This window comes from Salmo salar, chromosome 04 (assembly GCF_965601325.2).
Source record: "Salmo salar chromosome 04, fSalSal1, whole genome shotgun sequence".
Classification (NCBI taxonomy): Eukaryota; Metazoa; Chordata; class Actinopteri; order Salmoniformes; family Salmonidae; genus Salmo; species Salmo salar.
This window is the reverse complement of record NC_138294.1, coordinates 56,068,921-56,087,863: the sequence shown is the minus strand read 5'-3', so window position 1 is coordinate 56,087,863 and position 18,943 is coordinate 56,068,921. Positions and strand designations below refer to the sequence as shown.

Genomic DNA, 18,943 nt, shown 5'->3' with positions numbered 1-18,943 from the left:
ATTTGCCTGTGGTTTGTTCATGTCTGGTCTAGGTACACAACTTTAATCATACATACCCCCTGTTATCAGAACAATACTCACATTGTCATAAAGCATTTGCACGGAAATGTAAAATATCCATCATACTGTATATCTTGTCATCAGTGCCCATAAATGTGCTGTTTTATGTTGATTTCCACTCTGTAAACATTTTCAGTTTTTCTACTCAATGTATAAAACTGTTCTCTTGATGTGATTTTAACCTTGTGCTCTCGGCTTATTCTCGTAGCCTGCACACACACTTCGGCAGAAAATATGAGGCTTTTTGATATTTATTTATTTATTCATTTATTTTTTCTGCAATATATTATTAGTATTATTGCTGCAATTCTGGAGCCTTTCCAATATTCGCTCCCCATATCCCCATTACAGGGTGCTATGTTCACATCTCATATATCGTTTTAATCTTAACACATGCTGATTATTACATGTCACAGGAGCAGGATGCAAATAAATTAAACAGTCTCTTTTTTTTATTACATGTCATAACACAATCTATCCATTCTATTAATGCTTCAGTAACATGCCTTTTTCAAAGTCCATAGGAGGGGAAAAAATACTTTTTTGGAACTTACAATTTCCATTAGAGAACAAAAGCTTAACAAAGAGCACATTAATATGATATATTCTTAAAGCTGGCAATCTATGATTAATCTCCAGCACCACCCAAATCCCAGCACCCAACCTGACGCACGCCATGCCCCCGCCCACCCATGCCTCATAGGGGAATAAGCTGGCTTTATGCAATTATTATTACATTCAATTATTTACAGTAACTTGGAAATATGGCACCAAATTCAATAGTAAAGCAAAAACTTGTGGGTTAAACGTTAAAATGTTCTGCGAGTAAATACTTCTGTTTCCTGTGTAATGGAGAAATAACGGCTGGTTGGAATCCCATTCATTCCTTTAGTGCTTCATATTGTAGTCAGTCTTATAAAAGAATGCATAATACAGCGACGGGGGGCAGGGGAGACGGGGGGATGGGGGGGACTGGGGACGGGGGACGGGGGGATGGGGGGACGAGGGGCAGGGGGGACGGGGGGATGGGGGGACGGGGGGCAGGGGGGACGGGGTGGATGGGGGGGACGGGGGACGGGGGGATGGGGGACAGGGGGCAGGGGGGACGGGGGGCAGGGGGGACGGGGGGACGGGGGGACGGGGGGACGGGGACGGGGGGGGGACGGGGGGGGGGACGGGGGTGACGGGGGTCAGGGGGGGACGGGGGGAGCTATGGGAGGAATGCTAGTGCAGGGAGTGGGGACGGGACGTGGACAGGGGTTCCAGTTTGTGCTGAGGTATAGTTTTGGTGTTGATTTTTTTTTACATTTTAAAGCCTTCTTTTCTGGGTTTATAAGGGGATGATAAAAGATGCATCTCCTCTGCTTGGCTCCTCATAGTGGAGCTGCCGGGAGGGAAGGAAAATAACGGAAAGAAGGAATGTTTTCATTCCCTCAGCAACTCAACTTCACCCATCGTCTCTGCTCTGACTGCAGAACAAAGGACATACACACTGCCTTATCTCTTGCGCACACACACACATGCGCATGCATGCTCACACATACGTTCTTGCATATGCACACATACTTAAATAAATGAAGGGACAACGTTTGACCTCTCACAAAGGCAAAGATAATATATTTATGTGAGACTTATTTCTTAATTTGAATTATCCTTAATTCATATTCTTACAGTAATTAGTCCCATCTCCTCTTTATCCAGTGTGTTCTCTTGGAAGGCACAACTCCCCCAACAGTTTAAATCTAACTTTAGTTAGTACCTCAACTGCCATTTAGGTACTTTCTCTCTCTTGTAGAGTCCAAAAAGCTCTTCTCTCCAATAATCCTTCAGTATGGCCATGTGAAGTCCCTCTGCACCCCTGAATAATGTTGCAGTGTAAAGTTAGTGCCCCTCAGGGTGGGGGGAGCTGGGTTGAGTGTTCGTCCTCCCCAGAGAAATCTGTGCTCGGTCCAGAGGTCCAGGTCCCCCCATGTGGAGGAACCTCTGTCAGACATAGGCTGACTCACTGGACTGGGTCCTGCCCAGGTTGGGGGCCTGGGACACATGCGACACGTCCTTCTTACGCACCTCACAGATGGACTTCCTGCGGGCCTGAACACCCCTAACGGCCGTCTTGATCTTCCTCCAGCCCAGGTGGTTGAGCTCGGCCAGGTTGAGCAGCACACAGATGCCGCTCACCGCAAACATGAAGATCAGGAACACCGTCTTCTCTGTGGGGCGTGATACGTAGCACTCCACCTCCTTCACACAGGGGTAACGGTCACACTCAAACATCCCTGGCACATTGAAGCCATACAGGAAGTACTGGCCTGCCAGGAAGCCGATCTCCAGTACGTTACGAAACACCACCTGGATGACGTAGAAGCGGGAGATGCCCTCCTGCCGCCGCACCTTGGCGCTCTTGGCCTGTGTGAGCCCCCGGGCTACATTTGGGATCTCCTTGACCTCCAGGTCCTGCTCCTCCTTGCCGCTGTCGGGGTTCTGCACCAGGATACCGTTGATGTTGCGTAGCTTGCGGGCGTGGTGGTCGCCTCCACGACTGTGGTGACTTGCATGACCATGGTCTATGTAGGGGTGCAGCATGGAGTAACTGCGGTCACGCTGCTTGGCGGACTGGTGCACAGAGTAGGTGATGAAGCACAGGCTGGGCGTACACACCAAGATGATCTGGAAGACCCAGAAGCGGATGTGGGATATGGGGAAGGCCTTGTCATAGCAGGCCTGGTTGCAGCCCGGCTGCATAGTGTTGCAGATGAACATTATCTGCTCGTCCTCATAGACCTTTTCACCCACTATACCTACTATCAAAATACGGAAGATCACTACTACTGTCAGCAGGATCCTGGAGAGAGGGAGAGAGAGAGGGGTGGGGAAGACACAATGTCAGTTATGTGTTAAGAGGAGTGTTAAATGTAGCTTGGGTTGCACAATTCTGGGATCTTTCAATAAATGTTCTGGTTTTACAGTCATCCTGGTTGGAGGATTTCGGATTTCGTACTTATTTCCTCCTGATTCTGGGAATCCTTCAACCAGGGAATTTATTGAAAGTTTTGCAACCCTAGTCAGATGTGACACAGAGTATAACAAATAATCATTGTAAGTACTGTGATATTGACATGATTAATTAGACATGTTACCAGTCTGTTACCATTCATTGAAAGCCAAAGCTAACGTGTTTGCAGGTTGGCTTTGGCTTTTGTCATGTGTGAGAGTGACATCATTTGTCTTAAGCCAATAAAGGCTGTGTTTTATATGTACCTCTGCTCAACCACAGCAAATCAATGGAGACAAAAGCAGCTCTCACACCAAGGACAAGTTTAATCAGATGTGTGTAGTGGTCACTCTCTGTGTGTGTGTGTGTGTGTGTGTGTGAATGTGTGTGTGCTTGCGTGTGTGCCCGTGAGTGCATGTGTATGCACGAATCCCTCAGCTGCTGCAGTGTGAAACGAAGAAAGGTAGGAGAGGAGAGATAGTCTCAGTCATTTCTGTGGATAATGAACATGTGGAACCCTGCATGAATATCCATCATGTTGCTGGCTGAGCGTAACCCTCCTGTCTCCTATCCAGCCAGCATCTCCATTCATTTTTCAACAGCAGACAGATAAGAGATGAGCTGTCTCTCTCCCTCTCAGCTCTGCCTGTGGAGACGTGCTGAGAGCTTAATCCCACTCCTCCTCAATCTACCCAGTACTACTACATCCACACACACACAGACGGTCTAAACCCCATTAAATAGGCTCCTATATTTTATCAATGCTTCCTCACCTAAACATGGTTTATGTACTGCAATATGCACCACTGGCATCAGTGAAAATGTCAACCAAATGACATCAGCGATGTTTAAAATTCACTGCTAGTGCTGTCCTAAAGCAATGCCCCCCGCCCCCTCATGCTCTCTCCCTTCCCTTCCTGTGTATTGATTATTTAGCCCATATTATTGGTTTGACTGATGGTGAAGTGTTCAATGGGACATTGATTGAGTGTGTGCACTTCATTTGGAGCAGCAGGCTGTAGAGTTCCTCAGAAGATACAGACCCTCATTTTACTGTTACTAAGCAGCTTAGATAGCCTCCATTTATGTGGAAGAGGCAGCTACCAGTGGCTGTTCAATTAACGTCTTTAGCACTGCTGAATACATATGCTGCCATTTTTAATCTCTCTCTCTCCACTACCCCTCTCTTTACGTCCCTCTCCTCCTCTCTCTCTTTACGTCCCTCTCCTCCTCTCTCTCTTTACGTCCCTCTCCTCTCTCTCTCTCTTTACGTCCCTCTCCTCCTCTCTCTCTTTACGTCTCTCTCTCTCTCTCTCTCTCTCTCCTCTCTCTCTCTCTCTCTCTCTCTCTCCTCTCTCTCTCCTCTCTCTCTCTCTCTCTCTCTCTCTCTCTCTCTCTCTCTCTCTCTCTCTCCTCTCTCTCTCTCTCTCTCTCTCTCTCTCTCTCTCTCTCTCTCCTCTCTCTCTCTCTCTCTCTCTCTCTCTCTCTCTCTCTCTCTCTCTCTCTCTCCTCTCTCTCTCTCTCTCTCTCTCTCTCCTCTCTCTCTCTCTCCCACCCTCCCACTACATCTCTTTTGTTCTCTCCCTCTCTCTCTCTCTCTCCAAGTTTTTTCGTAGTGCAGTGTCAAAGGAGACCCTGGTGTGTCTTTAAAATTAGCCCCACCTCCCCCCACACCCACTCTCCATGGCCGGTTACCACAGCAACCCCCTACTGATCCAGTCAGAGCGGAGGCTCAGGGAGGGAGAGGAGAAGAGAGCAAGGGAAGGAGGGATGAAGGAGTGAGAGAAACAAGAACTGTGTGTGAGGCGTGAGAAGATACAGAAACCTTATGAATGTAGACAGATAGACAGGCAGATGTAAAGTGAGACAAACATGCTAAATCAGGGGGAAAGACAGGCAGATGTGATGGAACAGATTCCTAGCCGGGCAGCAGAGCAGGCAGAACATGTGGTACTATGGTACAGACTTTAAATAGAGTTGCATGCTGCTGCAGGACTGTTCTCACACCACCTGGGCCTCGCATGGGCATGTGTATGTGTTTGCATATGAGCATGCGTGTTTATTTTTATGTGTGTATGTGTATGCGAGTGTGCATGTACTGTGTGTGTGTGTGTGTGTGTGTGTGTGTGTGTGTGTGTGTGTGTGTGTGTGTGTGTGTGTGTGTGTGTGTGTGTGTGTGTGTGTGTGTGTGTGTGTGTGTGTGTATCCCTTGCTTGTGCGAGGTGGCATGTGTGTCTGGTCGTCTGTGTTTGGAGCAGCTGTGTGTACACTACACTGCCTCTCAGTGTGTTTGAAAATAAAACAGAAGAGATCTCTACACCATTGGTGTTTCAGAGGTTCAATGCCGTGTACATGAACATTTGCACACACTTCCACTCTTATAGAACACACATGTATGCAGGGAATCACACAAGCAAATACACAATTACACGCGCAGACACATAGCCATACAGACACACAGACACACACACAGCCATACAGACACACAGCCATACAGACACACAGCCATACAGCCACACACACAGCCATACAGCCACACACACAGCCATACAGCCACACAGACACACACACAGCCATACAGACACACAGCCACACAGACACACAGCCACACAGACACACACACAGCCATACAGCCACACACACAGCCATACAGCCACACAGACACACACAGCCATACAGCCACACACACACAGCCATACAGCCACACAGCCACACAGCCACAAGAGAAACACAGCCACAGAGCCATACATGCACCACACACACACACACACACACACACACACACACACACACACACACACACACACACACACACACACACACACACACACACACACACACACACACACACACACACACACACACACGTACAGTGCAAAGTATTCAGACCCCTTCACTTTTCCACATTTTGTTACGTTACAGCCTTATTCTTAAATTGATTAAATAGTTATTTTCCTAGTCAATGTACACACAATACCCTATAATGACAAAGCAAAAACAGGTTTTTAGAAATATTTGCAAATGTATAAAAACTCCCAAACTGAAATATCACATTTATGTAAGTATTCAGACCCTTTTCTCAGTACTTTGTACTCAGTACCTTTGGCAGCGATTACAGCCTCTAGTTTTCTTGGGTATGACGCTATAAGCTTGGCACACCTGTATTTAGGGACTTTCTCCCATTCTTCTCTGTAGATTCTCTCAATCTCTGTCAGGTTGGATGGGGAGCATCGCTGCACAGCTATTTTCAGGTCTCTCTAGAAATGTTCGATTGGGTTCATGTCTGGGCTCTGGCTGAGCCACTCAAGGACATATAGAGACTTGTTACGAAGCCACTCCTGCGTTGTCTTGGCTGTGTCCTTTGGGTGGTTGTCCCGTTGGAAGGTGAACTGTCGCCCCAGTCTGTGTCACGCCTGCTCCCGCTCTTCCTCCCTCTGGCGCTCGAGGGCGCCAGACTCCAACATTACGCACTCAAGCCACTTCCAGTACGCACACCTGCCTTTCCCCGTCATGCGCATCAGCGCTCATTGGACTCACGTGGACTCAATTACTTGTGTAATTTCCTTCCCTATATCTGTCTGTTTCCTAGCTCTGTTCCCTGCTTCGGGATTGTTCGTCATATGTCCTTGTTTACCCGTGTGCTGACGCTGTTCCTGTCGTGTTCCATGTTTGTCCCTGAATAAATGTTTGACTCCCCGTACTTGCTTCTCATCTCAGGTCCTTGCGTCAGGTCCTTGCAGTCTGAGGTCCTGAGCACTCTGGAGCAGGTTTTCCAAGGATCTCTCTGTTCCATTCATCTTTCCCTCAATCCTGACTAGTCTCCCAGTCCCTGCCACTGAAAAACATCCCCACAGCATGATGCTGCCACCAACATAATTCACCGTAGAGATGGTGCCAGGTTTCCTCCAGACGTGACGCTTGGCATTCAGACCAAAGAGTTCAATCTTGGTTTCATCAGACCAGAGAATCTTGTTTCTCATGGTCTGAGAGTCCTTTAGGTGCCCTTTGGCAAACTCCAAGCGGGCTGCCATGTACTGAGGAATGGCTTCCGTCTGGCCACTCTACCATAAAGGCCTGATTGGTGGAGTGCTGCAGAGATGGTTGTCCTTCTGAGAAGGTTCTCCCATCTCCACAGAGGACCTCTGGAGTTTTGTCAGAGTGACCATCGGGTTCTTGGTCACCTCCCTGACTAAGGCCCTTCTCCTCGGATTGCTCAGTTTGGCCTGAGCGGCCAGCTCTAGGTTGAGTCTTGGTGCTTCCAAACTTCTTTCATTTAAGAATGATGGAGGACACTGTGTTCTTGGTGACCTTCAATGCTGCAGAAAAAAATGGTACCCTTCCCCAAATCTGTGCCTCGACACAATCCTGTCTCGAAGCTCTACGGACAATTCCTTCAACCTCATGGCTTGGTTTTTTCTCTGACATGCACTGTCAACTTTGGGACCTATATAGACAGGTGTGTGCCTTTCAAAATCATGTCCAATCAATTGAATTTTGGACTCCAATCAAGTTGTAGAAACATCTCAAGGATGATCAATAGAAACAGGATGCACCTGAGCTCAATTTCGAGTCCCATAGCAAAGTGTCTGAATACTTATGTAAATAAGGTATTTCTGTTTTAAGAATTCACAAAATTGCTAACATTTCTAAGAACCTGTTTTCACTTTGTCATTATGGGGTACTGTGTGTAGATTGAGGAGGGAAAATAATAATTAAATCAGGGGTCTGAATACTTTCCGAATGCACTGTAAGTGTTTGTCTCCTTGATGGTTTGACAGAAAGTGAGGGTATTGATGTTTCTCAGCAAGGCATTTGACAGACACTGCTAGATGAAAAGCATATTATGTCCTGTTCCATAAAGCTAATGGCAAAGAACCTTATGATCCCTACTGTATCTCTGGGTTTTGAAATGTGAGAATGTACACAGCTGCAGCAGCTGATTACCCTGTCGATGTACTGAATGGATAATAGAACAAGATAAGCTTCTGTATGTATCTCAACAATGAAAGAGTCTGAGTGTGACAGAGCCTCTGTCAAGTCGTCACAGAGATGCTCTGAGTGAGTTTGTGTTGCAGCAGTTCCCTTGGTGCAGCCTGGTCCAGGTCCTGCTGTCACAACGAGTGACTGTCATCATCATTCAAACACCTGCTGTGTGCTGCATCAGAGGGGCGGGCCCTACACTGCACCTATGCTGCACTACACAAGCTGTCTGTTCACACGTCCACGGCATAGGACCGTATGGTTTCTAACTCCGTATGGTTTCTTACTAATCAACATTACAGATGTGTTCATTATGCCTCATGTTTTATGTATTCTTGTACTGAATAGTTGCAAATATTTTCATGTTCTGTATTTCCCGGGAAAGGCACAGGTCATTACGTTTCCCTCTCATCTATTAGGCTCTGCAGAATTCACAGGGTTGCTTTGCCTGCAATGTTTGACAGGGGTACGTGATGGTGTTGCACAGTGTGCGTTTTACTGCGGTCCTGAGCTGTTGGTTTATTCAGGTGTTGGACTGTTTGGGTGTAGGTATTACATGGTTTGGGATTGCCGTGTGTGTGTGTGTGTGTGTGTGTGTGTGTGTGTGTGTGTGTGTGTGTGTGTGTGTGTGTGTGTGTGTGTGGTGTGCGCGTGTGCGTGCGTGGTATTCTGCTGTAGAACAGGATAATCAGCATGAAGTAGATTGCTGCATTAGCAGAAAGCAGTGGGAAAAGGTCATCTAGAAACATCAGTAAAACCCTGCCGAGAGAGGGCCCATACATTAGAGCAAATGAAGGCAGGAAGGCCCTTAGGCCCTCACCATCTGAATATCCCACATCAGATGATCAAAAAGATGTTCAACTACCATTAGAAGTTCGCCTTCTTGTTTTGGAAGCTCTTCAATCAAGCCAACGGCCACTGCTTGAACTGGTTGAACTGGTTGAACTGGTCCAGAAGATCCAGGATGGGGATCCAGGCACCACCTCTACACAGCTCTGTACAACACCATCAACGCTCCAGCCTCAGATCCTATACAGCAAGACTGGCTGGAACGTGTCTTACATCATGTCTTACATCAGTCAATCTCACACTGAGTGCCCTACACGGTGTCCTAGAAAACCAGACGATTCGCCCCACTGTGACCAAACCATACTTTCAAGGTCTATAAAATGCTATAGATTTTCTCATACCGAATGTGTTAAAATTCACCAATAATCATGGTGATGAATCATCCCTTAATGAAGATATTGCATCAAATGTGCACATATACACAGTTGTGAGTTACTATAGAAACAGCCTGTCCAGATGAATGTACCAGTGAGGAAGGCGTTCTTGGCTGGTATGGAATGTGATGTAAACCACCACAGCCAGGTCTCTGATTGGAGACCCAATCATCCAGCTAAAGAGCATGTCTGATTGCAACCCAAGTGGATAATTGAATCTCTAGCTATCTTTGGTCTAGGATGATGTCACAGTCATGAATCAGAGCAGGCTCTTAGAACTCCTACAGTAATGCTGAAAGGTATAGAAACAGCAAGTACACTGAGTGTAGAGCCAGTGTCTATTGAATGGTGGTTTATACAAGCAATGGTGTGTTGGTAATGCTGAATGGCCAGGAAGTCTTTACAGTATAGGCAATTCATTTTATGTGTAGCCTCTAAACGCTCTGCAGCTCTGCTGCATTGCTTCTACGGTATACTATAGATTAGCTGATGTGTAGGCTGTGTAATCTGATTTAGCAGCTCCAGTGTTAGGTCTATGGCAGCCTCGTCGTGAACCAGGCCGTGACAACGACGTGGTTTTGGAGGTCTGGCATGGTAGACTATGGTAGCTCCTGTAGTAGTTGGTGTGTTGGCTGGACATCCAGGCCCTGGCTCTTCTGAAGGCTCTCACACATTCATCCACACAGCAGCTGCTGCTGCCAGCCTCCAGAGGCTGCACCGGCCCAGAGCACTGACCCCAGATGCACAGGGAAAACACCCACACACCAGCTCATACACACAAACGTACACACACTGACACATATGCATACACATATACACACACACGCTGATGATGCTCACAGACTCATGTATACACTAGGTCATGATCTCACATGCTATGCATACATACTGTGTACCTCTCAAACACATACTAGCTCACCCCACGAGTACTCACACATAGGTCTGCATACAGCCAGAACTAGCAGAAACGCAAATACATTATTGACAGTGGACAAACACCAAGGGCACAAAAACAGAGAGCAGTCACATAATATTCAGCCACACATACTGGACACACAGAGTGAAAATGTTATTTCATCTCATACGGAGCATGTCTCCATAATAAGACAGTGCTAATTGCTTATGGCAGCACATAATGAAGACCTGACCAAGCACAGAGATTAGAGAGCTGCATTACAACACACTGGCTATCACACTGAAGAAGCCTCCCTCCCTCCCTCCCTCCCTCCCTCCCTCCCTCCCTCCCTCCCTCCCTCCCTCCCTCCCTCCCTCCCTCCCTCCCCTCCGTGAATATGGGACTATGTGTAAGAAGCAAATACTAACTATAAGTAACAGCTGTCTTATTTTGTATACACCCACTACTGTAAGTTGCTCTGGATAAGAGTGTCTGCTAAAAGATAAAAATGTAGCCCGATGCTGTGGATGTATCCAGTATGGCTGTCTCCTCTGCAGTAGGGTCAGTTAGCATCTCCAGTGTATTGAGTAATGACACAGATTCTCCATGCCACTGATTGTGATAACAACCTGTGCTGCCAACTCAGATACTCTGCAGATGGAAACTTACCCTCTTTTTCCTCTTCCCTCCTCTTTGTATTCATGTTTCAAACCCCTCTCTTTCCTCAGCCTCTGCAGTTCTATCCCTTCCTTCCCATCCCTCCATCCCCTCATTTCCATTGTTTAATCTCTCCCTGATCCCCTAGTCCTCCATTCTCTCTCTCTCTTTTCTCGCTCCATTCGTCTCTGGCACTGACCCCACTACAGCATTGCAGTGGAGAAAATGATGCATCAACACACTTCCTTTCCCTTTTACCTGCAAGGTGTTTAACCTGATTTAATACAGGAACCCCCCGGCTTATTTCTCTCCTGGAAGAGCACATTAACGCTTTGTAAGAGAGATCACAGGCGTGTGTGTGTGTGTGTGTGTGTGTGTGTGTGTGTGTGTGTGTGTGTGTGTGTGTGTGTGTGTGTGTGTGTGTGTGTGTGTGTGTGTGTGTGTGTGGTGTGTGCGTGCGTGCGTGTGTGTCAGAATGAAGCAGAGAAAAGGGGGGAGTGTGTGAGAGATAGCCTATAGAGGACAGTTAGGACAAACAGACAGTATAAGGCACAGTGACTGCAGGAGGGGGACAGAGACTTGATTTGGAGTCAGAAGAGAATCTAGTCAGCAGGATTATAACAGAACTGTCACATATACATGAACATGCATTCTAACCAGACCGCTGCTACATTTACATACACTACTGAATGTGCAAAATGGCTGACCTGACCCTGATGTATAATGATTCTTCTAGAATCACATCTCTGAAACAGCAGTCTGACCACATGAAACAAGTTCACAGCCAGGCCTCCACCGACACGTTACAGTAGCTTAAAGATTCACCCTGTATACATGCACCATGTATGTATCTAAACACTCAGTCCCATATCTGCAGTTGCTATGAAGTATCTAAATTCACACAGACAGACAGGCATAATGGAGTGATAGAGGGCCACCACAGAGATATCAGTTTACCGCTAACATCTAGAGGCCACACAGACAGGACTAACAGATTGAACATGGCCCAAACACTAAGGTATCAGTTACAACACACCCTCATGTCCTCACCAGCGGCAGGAGAAACCAGAGGAATGTAGGCTACTGAGCGTCAGAATGTACAAATAACAAGAGACTGTTATCTGTGGTGCACTATAGGGTCACCATTCACATGACCACTTTAGTCATCTGACCATGTTTGGTATAGAATGTGGAAACACCTCAATGCCTTTAACTCCACATATGAATACTCCAGAAGGAGACAATGATGAAAAGGATGGACACACATTTAGCTTGAGGAGAATTAGTCATCAAATATGTTTGCTATGGGGGGGAGCCTTTCTTGTCGGGCCTGTAAAGCGCATGATCAACAGCAGCGCTCAGATTAAGAATAAGACATGAACAGAAGTCCATGTCAGCATTAATAATGCTCTCTTTCAGACGCCGCAGACACATTGAGAGAGTTGTCTCTGCTTCTGAATGATTGTAGGCGTTTTTTCATTCATTGATTCATTCTCTGATTATTGTGTTCCTCTTTTGCACCTGACAGACTATCATTGATTCTAGCTGCCAGACAGGGGCTTGATCTAAACTCAAAGGAGATGTGAGGAAAATGCAGATCCCTTATCCTGTTCATAATCGTATGGCATTTAGAGACATGGGGAGATACAGTATGTACACACTCACATATTTGGTTTGGTGGTTTGTGTGGTCTACTTTATCAGTATTTTTTAGAACTTTGATCTACTTTAACATGACCCCAAATCATATCCACCATTGGGACACCCTGATGAAGGGGTTCGCTGATACGCATTGGTGGATTTTAATCATGACTTCACCCACACATTAAAGGCTTTTCAACTTGTAGACCCACACGAGTGCCTGAACTTGGATTTGTTATCCCACTTAGTTCCTATTTGTGGTTATAATTATTCCTTTTGCTTTTCATATCCACCATGTTGAATAATATGAAATAATAATACCGTAGTGATACTACACTACAACCTACATTTAACACCATCAACATTGTTGTGACATCTCATAGTGCAAAAGCGCTGTGCAAAGTACAAACATTACCATAAACATCATTATAATCTAGCAGCGCTATTTCATTTGAAACCTTTCTTGAACAATGTACTATGAAGAGGTGACTTTATGTACTGCTCAGTTTACTAAACTCAAGTTAAATAATCCCCTCCGATTTGATTATTTAGTCAATTATTTAACTTGAGTTTAGTAAACTGAGCAATACATAAATAGTTGCTTCTTCATAACGCACATTGTTGAAGAAAAGTTTAAAATGAAATAGCGCTGCTAGATTATAATGAGGTTTATGGTAATGTTTGTACTTTGCACAGTGCTTTTGCACTAGGAAAATGTCGCCCTCAGTCTCTATTTAGCCTGCTGTATATAGCCTTCTAGCCACATACTCTGATAAACATGTACGTGCACAGACATACACAGACAAACACAGACATACACAGACAAACACAGACATACACAGACAAACACAGACATACACAGACAAACACATACACACACAGACAAACACATACACACACAGACAAACACACACACAGACAAACACACACACACACACACACACACACACACACACACACACACACACACACACACACACACAAAAGACAAAAGAACAAAAACAGACACAAACACAGACACACAGTGATTGTACTGTGCTTGTCTGAGAGAGAAGGTCAGGCTTTGCCCTTGCTGGGGACTACCTGGGGTTGAGGTTAATGAGCACAGCAGTGCAGCTGGCCTCCATGTTAACACAGGTAGCCAAGCTCTGTAGACTTCCTCTCTACTGCACTGTACTGCAATCCTGAAATCCTATAGCTGTATGCTTCACTGGGTAAGCAAGCATATGGAAATGGAAATATTGTGTGTGATTTTTCCATACAAGGGACGAGTGCAGTTTACCAATGTGAGTAACTCACATTGTGGTTAATGGGTGGAAAATCACACTTTGAATTTGACTAATCAGGCAGGCGAGAGACGATGATGCATATTTTTCACATGCCAGAGAAAAAAATCTGCCATTACAGTATGTTTGTCCTCAGTACATGTCTTCACTGCTAATAAGACTCCAATCTGCTCATGCATAACCTTCTGTCACTACACTCCAGTAACTACAGAACACACAAAACCACAAGAAGCAATCTCTCCTCTGCCAAGTTCAGAATCATTTCCTCCATCTCATCCTGCTCCTCTCTCATCCACACCTTCATTTATGTCCTCTTTTCTCGGTATGTCTCGCTCTCCTCCCTCCTCCTGTCCCTTGCTACTTGAGACTCCCATTGCCCCTCCATCAATACCAGGACCAATAGGTGAAATCAACACAGGAGCTTGGCTGAATTAGCCCTAATGCCCAGTAATACCAGCTATTGATTATGTGCAATTAGCTTATCCCTTAACTAATGATGGGCACAGAAGGGGGGGAATGTCCGGGGAGGGGAGGGGCGGGGCGGGGGCTACTGCTGGGACAGTCCTCAGGGATACCACCAACCCAGTTAACACTCAAACACACTCATACATTTACATGTACGTTTTTGTCATTTAGCAGATGCTCTTATCCAGAGCGACTTACAGGACCAATTAAGGTTAAGAGCCTTGCTCAAGGGCACGGACAGATTTGTCATCTAGTCGGCTCGGGGATTCGAACCAGTGACCTTTCGGTTACTGGCCCAATGCTCTAAACTGCTAGGCTACCTGCCAAAACACCAACACACTCTTTCAATTAAAAAAAACACACAAGCATTTCCCATCACAAAAACACACACACAAAACAATTTTTACACACACAGACACTGGTGATGAGTGGCAGGAGGACAGTCTTACCTCCCAATCATGGTAGAATGTTGCTGGACAGCAGCCTCGAGCAGCCGCTCCAGAATGGTCCACTCCCCCATGGTCATTGAAAGACAGGTTCAGCCTAAGGAGGAACCGGGTCTCCGGGGCTCTCCCCCTCTTCCTCCCGCTCCTCCTCCCCCTCCTCCTGGGCTCAGCGCTCCTGACGGTCCCCAGCCAGAGGGGGCGCATCCGCCCCCGTCCCACACCAGCTTCTTCTGACCTCTACTCGTTGACCTGGCCGATGGTTCTCTATGGGAGTGACTGTGTGGGGGTGAAGGTGTGTGCCCTCCCTTGGTCCGGTCCCGTTGTGCTCTTCTCTTCCTGGCAGAGGAGTGGTGCCGTCTGCCTCTCCTCCTCTCTCCTCCTCTCTCCCTCCCCCTCCCTGTGTAGTGAAGCTTGTCTTCCCCCTGCTGCACCACTCAGATCTATGCTATAGCTCACTGTATGTGACAGCCATGATCTCGCTCTCTCTCCTTCTCTCCCTCCTCCCCCTCTTTCTCCCCCTCACGCCCGCTCTTCCCTGCCCTCTCTCGCTCTGTCCTCCACCCTACCCCCAGGGCTGTCCTGGTACCTCAGATGCACTCCCTCCCATGGTTGTGAAGCTCTTGTCCTTGCATTGTGTTCAGTACCTTCCCTGTACCCTGCCTCCTCTAACCCAGCACACTACACACTGCACCCAGCTGACCCCTCCTCTGCTCACCTCCATGCACAGCCCCACACACACACACACACACACACACACACACACACACACCCCCCCCCGCTCAAACTCAAGGACCGACTGTCACTGCCTGAATCTTCCCTATATTTACTACAATATGATGTAAATACACATTTGCACATAAAGCTCCTGCCATGCACTGTATTGCTTACTGAAATTCATTGTCATGAGAAACGTTGGCTCCTCCACCCCCGATCACTACAAGAAACAGTAAAACAAAAGACAAAATAAACGCCGGCACACACACTCAATCAGCTGCCTTGCTGCATACACTTAGACAGTGGTGCTGCAGACCTGCTGTCCTCTATCGTCCCTCTGGCTAATTCCAGCAGAGTCCTCCGCCTGGAGTCATGTCTGCCGCAGAGAGCAGGGATGAGTGGCTATCCTCCTGGAAAACCATCATCTCTCTCTTCTCTCCCTCTCTTTGCTCTTTCTCTCTCCTTGCTCCCTCCTTTCCCCTCTCCTTATGTTTGTGTTCTGAGCTCAGTCTCTCTGTGATTACCTATTTCTCTCTAGGTCTCGCTCCTTGTTCCTCCCTCTCCTTTCAGCACTCTCTCACTCTCTCTGGTTCACTCTCTCACTCGATCTCTGTCAAACTACGTAAGCATGCCACATGCCCCCCTTCAGACCTCTCTCTTTCTCTCTCCCCCCTCCCTATTTCCTTATCTGGTAAATGTGCTTGGATTGCTAGCCTGATCGCTGGTTCACTTGTGCTTGCAAGAATGCCTCCCTTGTGCCGTCTCGGTTCTCTCCTCCTGTTCTATTGGAATGAGGGATTCTACCGCCACCCCTTCCTTCCTTCCTTTTTTCTGCAATCCTCTGTCTCAATGTGGAGTCTCTTTCTCTCTCACTGTCACTCTGTCTCTCATCACCCTCTCGTACACATGGTCTCGCTCTCCCTTCTCTCGTTCTCTCTGTTACACATCACAAGCCTCATGCCTCTGTCGAGAGGATTACAGGAGAGAATCATAGTTCTGCTCCTCCTCCCCATTCCCCCTCTGCCCCTTCCTGTTACTGTATTCAGCATGACCGCACACTTATTTGTCTCTGCCCCCACCTTCTCACTCCCTCCTCTTTCCATACTGTATTTTCCTCCCCACTCTTCCTCATCCCCCTTCCCACATTCTGTCCATTTCCCCTTCTCCATTCCACCCCCTTTTTTTCTCTGGAAAGATGAGCACAGTACAGTATTCTGCTGTGACATAGAAAGCTGAATTCATTAGATTAATATAATGGCGGTGTGATACTGTACATTGGCTACCCCCACCTGCCCCCCCCCACACACACACACACACACACACACTTGCTCTGCCACATTGGTACAGTAGCCACTGTGAGTCACACACCAACAGTAACAGCATCAAGGGGAAGAATATCCAATGTTTCTTGTCTGAACAAGGACACGGATAATACACATCTAGCTGGTTTTTCTATGCATCGGCAGGACAGAACGACAGTGTAAGGTAAGCTCAGGGGGGTGGTTTGTGTCACTTTGTTAACAACAGCTGGAGTACAATCTCTAATATTAAGGAAGTCTCGAGGTTCTGCTCACCTGAGTTAGAATACCTCATGATAAGCTGTAGACCATACTATTTACCATACTATAGCTGTCTATTTACCAACACAAACTGATGCTGGCACTAAGACCACACTCAACAAACTGTATGAGGCCATAAGTAAACAAGAAAATGCTCATCCAGAGGCTGCGCTCCTACTGGCCGGTGATTTTAATGCAGGACAACTGAAATCCCTCTTACCTAATTTCTACCAGCATTTCACCTGTACAACTAGATGTCCTTTACTCCTCACACAGAGATGCAGAGATCAAAAGAAACACCTACGTCAGAATGCTGTTCTATGTCTACAGCTCAGCGTTCAACACCAGTGCCCTCCAAGCTCATCACTAAGCTAAGGACCCAGGGACTGAACACCTCCCTCTGCAACTGGATCACACCCCCAGGATGGTTAGTGTAGGCAACAACACATCCGCCACTCTGACTCTCAACACGGGGGCCCCTCAGGGGTGCGTGCTCAGCCCCCTCCTGTACTCCCTGTTCACCCACAACTGCATGGCAGCGCACAACTCCAACACCATCATTAAGTTTGCCCGACGACACGATGGTGGTTGGCATGATCACCAAGACGATGACACAGCCTATAGGGAGGAGGTCCGAGACCTGGCAGTGTGGTGCCAGGACAACAACCTGTCCCCCAACGTCAGCAAGACAAAGGAGCTGATAGTGTACTACAGGAAACAGAGGACCGAACATGCCTCCATTAACATCGACGGGGCTGTAGAGGAGCGGGTTGAGAGCTTCAGGTTCCTCGGTGTCCACATCACTAAGGATCTACCATGGTCCACACACACCAACACAGTCGAGAAGAGGGCATGACAACGTCTCTTCCCCCTCAGGAGGTTGATAAGACTTGGTATGGGCCCTCAGATCCTCAAAAAGTTATATAGCTGCAACATTGAAAGCATCTTGACTGGCTGCATCACCACTTGGTATTGTAACTGCTTGGCATCTGATCTCAAGGCACTACAGAAGTTAGTGCGTATGGCCCAGTACATCACTGGGGCCGAGCTCCCTGCCATCCAGGACCTCTATACCAGGCGGTGTCAGAGGAAGGCGCAAAAAATATTCAGTCTCCAGCCACCCAAGTCATAGACTGTTCTCTCTTCTACTGCTTGGCAAACGGTACCAATGCATCAAGTCTGGAACCAACAGGAACCTGAACAGCTTCTACCCCCAAGCCGTAAGACTGCTAAATAGTTAGTTAAATAGTTTACGAAGCATGTGATCAATAAAATGTTATTTGAAGAAAGGACAGACCGAGAGATATGGAGTTTTAGGGCATTAGAAGAAATAGAGGTAAGCGGCAGAGAGAGAGTGGGGGTTGGGCTTCAGGTTGCATGCAGGCTTGTGAGAGGTGAATAGGAAACGTGCCCCTGTGATGCCATGGTAACAGTGCATGCAGTGATATTGCATACCCTCATACAAAACCAGCCACAGCAGGTAATCAGGCTAGAGGGAGCAAGTTCACAACCACAAACCTTACACAGCAACCACTGCAGTGAATCAATGTATCTAGCTCTGTGTGTGTGAGAGAGATAGAGAGAGCAGATAGGGATGGAGAGGGAACATTGTGTGTGTTCAGCATCTTGGGCGAGGGGGCTTAGGGTCTCATCCTCGTCAAGGACACATGGTGTATCAGTCCTGAGGCAGTGGAATGTGTTTGGGCCTGGGTTAGTGACATAGAGAGGCTGTGGAGAGCTGTCGTCAGCTGGCTGGGGCTGAATGAATTCAGACCTCTATGGAACAAGAGAGTGAGACACAGGTGTGTCATCAGTGACCTAGAAGAGCCAGCTCAGACACACACACACGCTTTTTTTAACACTACAATGAAATAAAAACACACGTGCACACACACACCAAAAATATTATTCTTACATCAATGACCTTGGATGGAGGGAAACACCAAATTGCATTAATGAATTAACAGGAAATATTCATCTTAGATTAATTGATATTACAAAAATATCAATTTGACGATTTTCTTGT

At 47.0% G+C, this 18,943-nt stretch overlaps 1 protein-coding gene across 1 annotated transcript; it reads right to left on the bottom strand.

Annotated features, from left to right (window-relative positions):
* Positions 1–1,245: 1,245 nt before the first annotated feature.
* On the bottom strand, positions 1,246–16,351 carry LOC106603352 (gap junction delta-2 protein). Its single transcript, XM_014196920.3, has 3 exons — positions 15,675–16,351; positions 14,648–15,578; positions 1,246–2,902 (listed from the first exon to the last, which is right to left on the bottom strand). Exons 2-3 carry the CDS (start codon positions 14,722–14,724, stop codon positions 2,047–2,049), a joined length of 933 nt encoding a protein of 310 aa, XP_014052395.1. The 5' UTR covers positions 14,725–15,578; positions 15,675–16,351; the 3' UTR covers positions 1,246–2,046.
* Positions 16,352–18,943: the final 2,592 nt, after the last annotated feature.

What these genes read in the sequence shown, in the direction of transcription:
- LOC106603352 (XM_014196920.3), bottom strand. Translation starts at nt 14,724, where the DNA reads ATGACCATGGGGGAGTGGACCATTCTGGAGCGGCTGCTCGAGGCTGCT. An exon ending in CATTCTACCATGATTGGGAG is followed by an intron (nt 2,903 to 14,647) that starts GTAAGACTGTCC and finishes CCCTCTCTCCAG; the next exon opens with GATCCTGCTGACAGTAGTAG.